General features: G+C 33.0%; 1 protein-coding gene across 11 annotated transcripts in view; it reads right to left on the reverse strand.

Annotated features, from left to right (window-relative positions):
* CEP192 (centrosomal protein 192) overlaps positions 1-12302 on the reverse strand; it is a 163694-nt gene that overhangs the window by 10511 nt on the left and 140881 nt on the right. For 10 of the 11 annotated variants that reach the window (XM_016431692.2, XM_056823614.1, XM_007487749.3 and 7 more), the window contains 5 exons: positions 9526-9718; positions 5379-5458; positions 4813-4908; positions 2092-2211; positions 1216-1331 (listed from right to left, as the gene is read on the reverse strand). In XM_016431692.2, coding sequence (XP_016287178.2) covers positions 1216-1331; positions 2092-2211; positions 4813-4908; positions 5379-5458; positions 9526-9718 — 605 coding nt within the window. Of the gene's footprint in view, positions 1-1215; positions 1332-2091; positions 2212-4812; positions 4909-5378; positions 5459-8524; positions 8654-9525; positions 9719-12302 lie in introns of those variants that run through there. The other variant, XR_008917660.1, reaches the window with a different exon arrangement.

The following is a 12302-nucleotide window of genomic DNA, read 5'->3' on the forward strand; positions in this document are numbered from 1 at the left end:
CCAGACACAGGAAGGTTTAAAAATTCTTGGAGTAAAGAAAATAGTGTAGAGTTCAGATGGTTCAGCCTTAATGTTGACATTGGGAAAAGAGGAAAATAGGTACACTATAGAGATGATGGTGGAAGGACTGAAGGTCAAAATGTGGATGAAGAACATGATAGAAGACATAAATAAGGCATGGGTAAATCAAGAATAAAATATTATGACTAAATAGTTTGGTTTCCTTTTCATGTTCATTCATTTAATGACAGTGGTTGTATTTTTTTGGTTGTTTATTCCACACTGTATCAGCTTATATAAATATTCCCATGTTTCTCTCAATAACTTGTTGTATACATTATTTCTTACTGCATAAGGTTTCAGAGTTATTTTTATCATGTTTTGGTAACTGAACTTCATCAATTAAAATTACCTAAAAATAGTTAATAAAAACTGGGGTAATTATTTACTTATTTTTCATTTCAGAGCTGACATATAAACTAGGTCAAGCTCAAGTTATTGTAATTGTGTGCTGTGTCTTGTCATCTTTATTCATTCCCCCAAGTGGTATGGATTTTTGACCTTTAATGATAATCAAACTGCACAGTGAAAGCTGAGTGCAAAATGATTGCTTCTTTAGTAGTTAGTAGTTCACATGTTAAATGAGTCAACTTCATTTATTATGATTGCTTGATTATCACCATGTCTATTGCTTTCCTACTTTTTTAGTAAAAGAAATTAATGAAAAGTATACATGTTACTGAATAGTCAATAAGTCACTGGCTTCATTTCTTAATTATTAACTGTATTTCCCAAAACATTTGACACCATCTTGTTGTGCTTATATTTGTATTAAAATCGCTGAGTATCAATGTTTATGTTGACAAAATCTTCCAAATAATTCAAGTTCTTCAGAGTGTTCCTTATTTCTTTATCCGCTGCAACAAAGTATGGCACATAGTTGCAACTCTGGCTAAATTTATGTTCATAATGAACAAGAAAGAACAGGTTTATACTAAATTCAACAAGTGATTAATAAACCAGCCATTCTTTAGTAATAAATCATAATAAAGAACATTTTTTCCATTCATTAAGTGCTGAGCATTATGCCTAAAGTTTGTTGACATGAACTAGTTTAATAAAATATACCATCATTAAAACTGTATTTAAAAATCTGCATTTTATACATGCAAATCTCTCTAAAAATTTTAAGCATAGCCTAAAACAAACACATACCGAGGTACAAAAGTAGAAGCCTCAGAGCCAGTTCGTTTTCTGGGCCTACATAGATTATCTGTTTTTATCAGAGCATGGGTAGACACTTTTTCTGAACCAGCTTCTGGCCCAATACCCTATTAGAAAGAAAGAAATGAAAATGCGGGGGGGGGGGGGGGGGGGAGACATTCTTGGTCATGTGAGAACAATGAAGCTATTAAAAAATAATTTCTTAATACCACTTCATAATCTGTAAAGCATTTTCACATATATTTTCTAATTTGATCTCACAGCAACACCAAGACAGGGAAGATAGTTAGTATCTATACTTTACCAATGTGGAACCTGAGGCTCTGATAGGTTAAGTTTTTTTTCCCAGTTCACAGAAATAATTGGTGGCAGAGGTAACAACTAGAGCCCAGGTTTCCAGATACCTCCTCCATCTTTTCTACTTTTATGTCAAAACTTTTATAAAGAAGCAAAAGATATAAATCTCTCCAATTCAAAACAGCTTAAATGTGGTATTATGAATTTGTCAATTGTCATAGTTAATTTAAAATATTTTAAAATAATTAAAATAATCAAGTCAATAATTGATTATCCCCCAATTTTACTTATGAGTTTTATACACTTGTAACAATATAATCACATATGCCAGTCTCCATCTGTAGATATAACTAATATATGTAACAGTAATCAAACTTCTTAAAAAGAAAGCAGTCTTTCCCCATCTTTCCCAACTCCTCTCCACCAAAAAGGAATACAAAGGTAACTTTCACTAATAGCATCTAAAAGCATAATTTTCATTTTTTTAAAGTTACTTTAGCTACAGGAATTAAATTATAAACATAAGAAACATTTAATCACATTTTTTTTTCTTTCAGCCATAATACTCACCACTCCAGATAGCAGAAATCTCAGTGCATGTTTCATGTGAGGTTCTGCACTGGGATAACACTCAACTTCCCAAAACTGAGCATAATTTCCTTTATCTCTTGGTAAAAAAGTGATAGCAATCTATAAAATATACACAAGAACTTTTGTGACATTTCATCTTGTTATTACTAAACAGCAATACTTCTCTTTCTCTGTTACTCTGCTTATAAGCTTTCATATGAAGAAAATGAACAACAAATGCATAGAGTTGGTCATATTTGTAACTTTAGGAAAAAAAAACATGTTAATTTTATTTCAAGTGGACTAACTTAATCCTAAGTCTAATGTACTTTATATAAATCAACACCTCCAAAAGTGCATTATTGAGGGTGGGGACAGTTCTCAAATTACACTACAGCTGTTGTGTAGGAAGGCTAAATGAGGAAGCAGGTTGGAGAAGGTTCAGTATAATAAACCACAGACACATAATCAAGGGTTTTGGGATATATTTATTTATCGTTCTCCTTATGTAAACCTCTACTGGCGAAAAGACAGAGCTAAAATTTATGATAAACCTACAAGGCAGAAAATTTTAAAGTATGAATATAGCATCAAAATATTTCTACTACATTTTGTTCTTGATATGACTAGTGCTATTAAAGGTGCTAATATTTTTTAGATCTCTTATGTGATTACAGCCAAATGACCAATCACAGTACTGTAGGAACTCCAAAGTGACATTTATATTATATACTAAACCTGATTTTGTAAATAAATAGCAACTTAATGGAAGCGTAACTCATAGTTATCCCTGAATGGGCAAATATAGGAGTTGATAAAATCTTATCACATACTCCAAAGTTACACGAAACAATTGGACGAGATATTTGGTCACTTCAACTTCACTGAACTTACGAGTATAAGCAAACAACTCATTCTGAAGCTATATGTGAAGGATATAGTAGATAAGTTCTATAAAGACTAATAAAAATCTTCCAAAGTTAGTACATAATTTAATGCTCAGTAACAACAATGTGAAAATGGAAGGGGGTAGCTCAGTGGATTGAGAGCTAGGCCTGGAGACGGGAGGTCCTAGGTTCAAATCTGGCCTCAGACAATTCCCAGCTGTATGACCCTGGGTAAGTCACTTGACCCCCATTGCCTAGCCCTTACCACTCTTCTGCCTTGGAGCCAATACACAGTATTGATTCCAAGAGGGAAGGGAAGGATTTAAAAAAAAAAAGCAATATGAAAATGGGCATGGGTAGAGGACAATCTTGGAAAATAGTTTGGGATCAGGGATCTAAAGAGACCAAAGACTTATAGACTCCTTGGAAAATTCCTATCTGTGCATCTTATATTTTTTCTTTAAGAAGAGTCATTAGGCACTGGAAAGCAATAAAAAAAATACACAAAAATTAAGCTGCTTATATTTTAACAGAGTGGGTATGACTGGATATAAACATTATAGTACTTTAGAATCAATGAGTCTACATGCAGTCAAACCACTGGCTGGTTGAAGTAAATATGAAAATTTACACTAAATAAAGTAAAAGAATAATGAGAAGACATTGAAAAAAATCATAGCAACTAAACATGAAACTGACCTCCAAAAATAGATGAAAATAAAGGACAAACATGTAACAATCACCATAATCACCACAAAACTCTAAAACCACATTAACCAGCAAACACAATCTCCAAGCTAGTCATAAAGACATGGCAGCCAGGGGACAGAATAGGAAATTTAGAATATAAGCACACTTGCAAAAAACACAACCGGGGGAGATAAGGTTAATGAGAGTACTTCCAAAATAGTAAAAATAGTTGGGAAAAGACAATTGAGATTACCCAGGGAAATTCTATAGATGAAATATACAGGAAATAGATGGAGATTGTAACATAAGGCTCATTGGCTCTACAGTGATTTTGACAACTGTAGAATCCTGAGAGTAAATTTATAATTTGAACAAGAAATGGCACTAAAGATGATGAAAAAATCAGGAAGAAGTCAAACCTGGTCAACTATATACTAAAGAAATCTATCTTCAAATTTACAAACTTTAAAGCCAGTTAGGGAATAACTTTTTAAAGTTGTATGGGGAAGTTATTTTAAAAAGCAAAAGTTTATTAGCTATGGAAAAGATGCTAATAGCTATTCTTTAAAAAAAAAAAAAGCCAGACCTCAACTACTTCTGAGCATACATCTAATCTCTCATCTTTGTAAAAATCTTCTTAGGTATAGTCTATGTACACAATAAGACATCTTTGATAAAAATATAAGACATGGAGGCTTTTTTACAGGCAGTTTTCAAATGTGGACATTTCTGTAGTTTCTCTGTGGTAACTTACCTATCTGAGAACCATAGCAAAGATAAGAGTCTATTGTGTTTTCTGATTTTAAGAAAGCATATAACTCAGTAAAGCAACAAATACTCTATAAATTGTTTTTCATTACCTAGGCTCTTATATGGTTCTCCATATCAATAACTATTCATTTATTATATGTAGAACATAAGCTCCTTTAGGACATGGGCTACTTCGTTTTTGTATTTCTATCACTAGCCTAGCAGCTGGGATATAGTAGTTGCTTAATTTACTATTGATTGAAGGTTGGACAGGGTAATATGACACAATTATGAGAAAAATGTTCATCTATGTGAAGTTAATTGTCCCATATAAGATCAAGTCTAATGAAGTTAGCTTCTTTAACAGTGTACTCAACAAAGAAATTGCCCTCACCTTTTGTTTTCCATGACCTTCCAAAGTACCAGAAATACGAGAACATCTGAAAGCTGTGTAAGTAGCTCTAAAGACATCTCCGCTTTCATCAACATCCTTCAGAAAGGGAAAAAAAATTTTTTTTAATTAAATAAGAACAAAGATGAATTCCTTACTAAGAATAGCACTTCATACATTTGTATGGCACTTTATTATTTTACAAAATACATTTGAGTCATTTAATCTTCATAGCCATCTCATGTAACAGAAAGAGAAATCTTAGAAATGATAACACAATTAACACAGTTTAATAAGTAGTGAAACTGACTAGAATTCAAGTCTTGAGGATCCCAGTCCAATGTTCTATTATACATGATTACTTTCTATCAAATTTCTAAAGGGGAAAGTGAAAAAGGGGAATTCATTGACATAAAAATGACAGAATGAATGATCTCACAATAAAGCTAGTATACTGACATGTGAGCATGTGTTAGGATCAAGTTAAAATATAGCAACAAAAAAATGAAGTTAATAAATTTTCAGACAAGAAAAATTAAAAATTATATAGTTTAAATTGTTGTGACAACCTTGACATAAGTTGGAGCAAAAGATGACAAATTCCACTTCGCTTCTTCATCACCATTATTTTCAAGTTCCAGATAATTTTCTAAAAGGAGAACATACAAACTCAAGAAAGTTACTCAGATAAGGTTAAAAAGGACAAAATATATTTTAAGTCATCTTTCACTTCTTATTTCATTGAAGTTGTTAACATTTTTCCCCTGAGGTCATATACAGCACTCTTATGTCTCTGATGTATTTATCAGACAGTATTGTATTTAACAGTTATGATGATGGGTTAAGTAAGAGTCTATACACTCCTTGAGTACAAAAATTGTTTCTCATCAAAACTTTATCTCTTCTCAGGGTCTATATCAAAGACCTCACCACAGGGTAGGTACTTAATAAATGCTGGCTACCTTATATTCTTTGCAATTCTTCAGAAGTCTTTTTTTTTTTAAAGTAGCACTTATTACATCTCTCTACATATGTACAGATTTCCTTGCAGTATCATTCATAAGTTTGAAGATACAAAGTATTTCCTTTATATAGACATACATATGATTAATATAGTTGTAAAAGGATGTAAAAGAAAATTGTAATTAAAATGGTATGATCCAATTTGAAACGGATAAGAACCATAAGACAGTTTAAGAAGAACATTACATGGAATATATGTCACAAAAAAAATTTTTTTTAAAGGTCCAAATCAATCAGTACCAGTACTATACCTGAAAGAAATGAACATCTTTGAAATTGTTAACTCTCAAATTTTGTGAAGATATATGGAATGACAGGAGAAAAATCAAACCAAACCAAAAACCTGATCTGAAAAAGCTTGGTATGGAACTTAATATCTCAAATTTTTGAAAAATTAAAAACATGTTTTTGGATGATTCTAATTCTCATTTTCTCTTTTTAATACTTTAAAAATTTTAGGAAAAATAAAAGGATTTTTATATTCTTACTCATTACACAGTTATGAATTTCAACTTCAAGTTTAAGAAAATAAGGCTTGGGCAGACAGAAAAATTTTGCTGTCATCACAATTCAAGGCTAAGAATAATACTACAGTGCAGAGTTCTTAACCTTTTTAGTGTAATGGAGTCCATTGGTAGGCTGGTGAAACCTAAGAACCCTTCTCAAAATCATATTTTTAAATATAACAAGTAAAATTTGGAAGATTATGAAGAAAATCAGTTATACCAAAATACAGTTGTAAATTTTTTTCTTTGAGTTCAGAGGTATCAGGTTAAGACCCTTGGTTCTAAAGGCACAGCCCAGGCCTACTTGTTCCTTACATGTAAGGCTACACTTCCTATCTTTTTGCCTATTGTTTTCCATCCCCTAGATTTTTAATAAACTCTCTTCACAACTACTTCTTGGAATGCCTCATTTCATTCAAGAATCAGCTCAAAGACCATCTTGTACAAATGTATTTGTACAAATGTGTATTTGTACACTTTACCCTCAAAATTACTGTGTGTTTTAAAAAACCCTTACCTTCCATCTTAGAAACAATATTGTGTATTGGTTCCAAGGCAGAAGAATGGTAAGGGCTAGGCAATGGAGGTTAAGTGCCTTGCACAGGGTCACACAGCTTCTAGGAAGGATCTGAAGCAACAATCTAATTCAGCACCTCCCATCTCTGGGCTTGGCTCTCAATCTATTTAGCCACCAAGCTGCTCCCTGTATATTTATTTTTCTATGTATCATATATAGATTTATTTTTGTATATGTTGTCTCTCCCTTTATAATGTATGCTTCTTGAAAGCAGGTGTTAATTCTTTTTTTTTTTCCGATGTGTCCCCTGCACTTAACACTTATGTGTGGCATAAATGCAACATTTAATGAAAGCTTACTGATTACATTTCAACACATAGAATACAAATTCTCACATGTCTTTAGTAACAATGATCTTACATTTTAAAAAATAAGCCTCCAAAAGTATCTAAATAAATATAACAGTGACATAATAATCAATATTAGCAAAAGAGAGAAAAAAATCAAACAAACCCTTAAATAGAATGTTTCAAAGAATGCAACTAAATACATCATGTATTTCCCTTCCTAAAAATGACTTTTTTTGCAGTCTATTTTCTTCCCCCCAAAGCTTTGCAATTTACTTCTCAATATTAAGTTACTCAATAAAAGAAGCCTATTAAATTCTCTTAGGTCATTCAACTATATTTAGTGAAATTCATTTTCTTACATTGCTTAACTCATCATTGGTTTAATCTAGGCCTGTGATACTTAAGTCTTAGGAGACAAAGCAAGGATACCCAAAGGCTACATTTTTCTCAAAAAAGAAGCTGGGTATGGGTAGGAATAGCCATTTATTAACAGCAAAACATGGTGGCCTTGGAAACTCTCCCTTATAGGCTTCAAAGTTTTAAATATTTTAAATTTGAGATTCACAAAGGAAATGATTCCAAGACCTTTGAGTAAAGTATGAATTATTTAGGAATTAATATTTAGGTGGGTAGTTCCAGTTCATTTGTTCTCTGATTTCATTGCTCATTACATGTGTTAGAAAATTTCATCAGAGCACATGGTTCTAATTGCATCTATGCCCAACATATTCATATTCCACAAGCGCTGTTTTATATTATCATCATCTTCGATCCATTACAAACAAACTTCACAGTAATAGCATGAAATACTATTGCAAATACTATTGCAATGTCATTTGGCTAAAAGCCCTAGATGTAGAATGCATTTTGAGTGATAAGTTAAGGAGTGTTTTAAGCCCTGGCAGTTAATCTGCTTCACATCATCATGTTGTTATATACTGAGTGTATATAACAGTATATTTCTATTAGTTTTTTAAACTAATACATAGTGTATAATGTTTAAGTAATTTAAGTTGGCTTTAGTATCATAAATCCATTTACAAAATGTGTAATATTTATTACTATCATAAATATGGCATCTTCATCATCATCATCATCATCCTAATAGCTAACATTTATAAACAGCTTACTGTATATGCCTGGCGTTGTGCTTTACAATAAACATCTCATTTGATACTCATAACAAATCTGGGTGGGCACTATTTTTATCCTCATTGTACACATGAAGAAATTGAGCCAAACAGACATTAAGTGACTTGCAACAGGGTAATTTAGCAAGAAAATATCTGACGTTAGATCTGAACTCAGGTCTTACTGACTTCTGACTTGTTGCTATCCACCGAGCCACTTAGTCTTAGGATTCTGTAAAGATCTACTTGTTGCTCTTATAATCTGAACTTCTTCCACAATGAATCTTCTATCTTATAACAGTTTCATTTAATGTTTTTCTGGAATTGAAGATAATAGATAAGATATATATGTGTCGTTGTCAGCATGAGGTTCTTGAAATATCTGCAAATTTCCATTATTTCTATTTTCCCTGAGCCCATTGCTAGAGATTTCTAGCACTGATACATTATTTAAATAAGCTCTCTCATCTGTAACTCTGTGGGATAGGTGCTTTATTATCCTAAGGAGAAAAACGAAGCTAGGAGAGGATAAGTGGCTTGCCCAATGTCACAGAGCTATTAAGTGTCAAGAGGTAGAATATGAACTCAGAGCTTCTAGAATCTAAGCCCAGAGAACAAAACTCCCCAGGGGTCAGAATCAGATTAAAATGTAGATGGGAAATATTTGAAAAAACAAATTTAAAAAATAATGGTGTGTGAATAATGTTAATTCTTGGGTTTTCTAAATCAGTAGGATGACTGATCTGTTTCAATTTCAGTTTGACACCACTGTACTATGGTACTGAGTCCCCCGATTGTCAAGAAATCTGCCATTTTAAGTTTTTAAAATCCCAACATTAAGGGGGCAGTTGGGTGGCTCAGTGGATTGAGAGTCAGGCCTAGAGACGGGAGGTCCTAGGTTCAAATCTGGCTTCAGACACTTCCCAGCTGTGTGACCCTGGGCAAGTCATTTAACCCCCATTGCCTAACCCTTACCACTCTGCTGCCTTGGAGCCAATACACAGTATTGACTCCAAGACGGAAGGTAAGGGTTTAAAAAAAAATCCACCATTAAGACAAACAGTTAATTTTTGAAGTTAACATCTCATTCTCTCCACTTCCTCCCCTCCCCATATTATTACATCTATCATTGCTTTATGTATAACAACAGAGGTAAATCACATATCACTGAGAATTTTTGAATTTATTACCTGAAGTTTCACCACGTTCTGTTTCAGGAAAAGCGATGGTTTTATTTTTTATTTCAACTTTTGTGGAGGCTGGTTTTGTAATTGGTTTTACCATATAACTCACTGGAGACTCAGATGTTAAAAATGGTTTAAAGGCCAAGTGGGTTGAAGGACCTTCCTGAGTAATGTCTTCTCGAATTTGTACCTTTACAATCTTTTGAAATAAACCAGGGAAAGGAAATGAAGGTGCATTATACACAAATTTCCAAAAAGAAGCGTGTACTTGTTTTAAAATTTCAATATAGAAAGGCATGTTAATAAACTTAATAGAGAGGTGACTGCTTCTAATCAGATCTACTTGAAAGAACTTAGACATCATATCCAAGCATTCTTTCTTACAAGTACCAATTAAACTATTCCCTTCAATGTCAGCATGGAGTTAATGTATCTCCAAAAGGTGATTCCTTTCTAATTTACACCCTACACTTTAATAGATCTCTTAAGAACACTGACAACTAAATTATAGAAAGTAACTATTAGAAAGAAAACTAATTTTGAGATAACTAAACCTTCAGGTATCTGCCACAGGTGTTATAAATAAATATATTCAGTTCAACATGCATCATCTTTACATGGACAAGAAGGGGGAAAACATAGATGGACAGTAGTTTTGGAAAAGGTCTTGGGATTTTAGTGGATTGCAAGCTCAAAGTCAAGGAATAATGCAATCTCAGGCTACACTGAGGGGTACAATTTCCAAGAATAAATGTTAAAATCTTGATTTTAGTGTGCCCTCAACATTGATCATCATCTAGAGTACTGTATCTAATTCTGGGCACTAAGGATGATAATAAGCTAGAGTGTCCAGAGAAGGGCAACGAGGATGGTGAAGGACCTTGCATTCACATCCCATAAGGATCAGTTTAAGGAAGTTAAGACATGTTTAACCTTGAGTAAAAATTCAAGGTGACATAACATGTCTTTAAGTATCTGTAGGGATAGGAAACAGAGGCATTCTTTTTAGCTTCAGAGAGCAGAACTAACAGCAAAAGACAGAAGTTGCAAAGAAGATAATTTAGGCTTGATGTCAAGAAAAACTTCCAACAATCGCAAGTGTCCCAATGTGGGATGGGCTGCTTAGAGAGGTGGTGGGTTCCCTCTCCAAGGAAGTCTTCAAATGCTAGATGACCACTTGGGGGTAGAGGTTAGGACAAGATAGCCATAGAAGTCCCTTTTAACTCTGCATTCTCTTCTAACTACTGGGTACATTCTAATGCTCTATTCTGGATTCTCTTCTTTCTCTATACTCTGTCTTGGTAACTTCCCTAGCTCTGATGGATTTACTTATTTCCATGTAGATAACTCCCAGATAGATATAAATATCCAGCTCTTGTCTCACTCTCCCTGAATTCTTATGCAATAATACCAATTATCTACTAATAATTTTGAACTGGATAACCCAAAGGCATCTCAAACTCTACATGCCCAAAACAGAACTCATATTCTTCTGACCCACTCTTCCAGAGCTATTCCTCTTCTATACTTTCCTTTTTCTGTCAAGGGCACCCACCATTTTTCTAGTCTTTAATGTTCACAACCTCAAGAGTCATCCTTGGATCAATCAACCTCACATTTCCAATCAGTTGCAAGAGTTTGTTGCTTCTTCCTAATATCTCTTTCATCTGTCCCCTTAACCTTTCTTTAATGTATATTCTCCTCACCTCTCACTTGTACAATTTCCATAGCCAGTTGGTTTCCCTCCTCTCCAATCCATCTTTCACCTGGCTGTCCAATTTATCTTCCTAAAGCATTGGTCTGATGATTTAAAGCCTTCATTATAGTACAATAAACTTAGTGGTTCCCTATTACATTTAGAATCAAATGCTAATTCTTTGACATTTAAACTCTTCATAATCAGACTCAAAACTATCTTTCCAGTCTCATGACATATTCTCTTGCATACAATCTAGTTTTTTCCCAAATTGGCCTTCTTGTAGCTCCTCTTATCTATGTGTTTCTACAATACTTATACCCAATGTACTCCCTCCTAAATTCCTCACATTCTAAATGAAGTTTTCCTGAACCCCCTCTTAGCTATTAATTAGTTCCTTCTCTCCTAAAATTATTTCATATATATGATTACATATGTATGTGTTATCTCTCTTCATAAAATATAAGCCCTTAAAGGCTAGGAACTATTGAATTTTTTAAAAAACCCTCAGCAACGGTTCTTATTAAAAACTTTTTGATAGGTGGTCTTTATGATTTTATAAAATAAGTAAGCTCATTTGTTACATCATAATCCAAAAATTGCAAGAGGGTATACTACACAATTTTCAAATAACAGTCTTGATTTAAAACTCCTAGAAGCAAATAAAATGAACTCTGAGTTGAGTGATAACAATAGTACATAGTCTGTGAATATCTTAACAATTATATACTAAGTAGCCTGAATAATTATTATTAATTTATTTTTAAAGTTAAAAAGTATTCAAAAAAATTTAGCAGGGGGAGTATCTAAAATGATTTAGCAAACTGTTATCTAGTAAACTCTCAATATGCTTGGGCTTCCATGCCTCTGAGTAGTAAAAGAAACAATTTTTAAAAATCTATGCATATGTCCCACACTATCTCATATTAGTACTTATTGACTTAGTAACTTTAATTTGTACACATAACATAATGTGCATTATACTTATTTTACTAGGTTATTGGTTATCCCTTCAAAATCTCCATTTCTGTATTAATTTAGATTCAAAGCAATAGATGAAGGAAGAAAAAAGATGAGAGAATAGTGT

The sequence above is a fragment of the Monodelphis domestica genome, chromosome 3 (assembly GCF_027887165.1).
Source record: "Monodelphis domestica isolate mMonDom1 chromosome 3, mMonDom1.pri, whole genome shotgun sequence".
NCBI lineage: Eukaryota > Metazoa > Chordata > Mammalia > Didelphimorphia > Didelphidae > Monodelphis > Monodelphis domestica.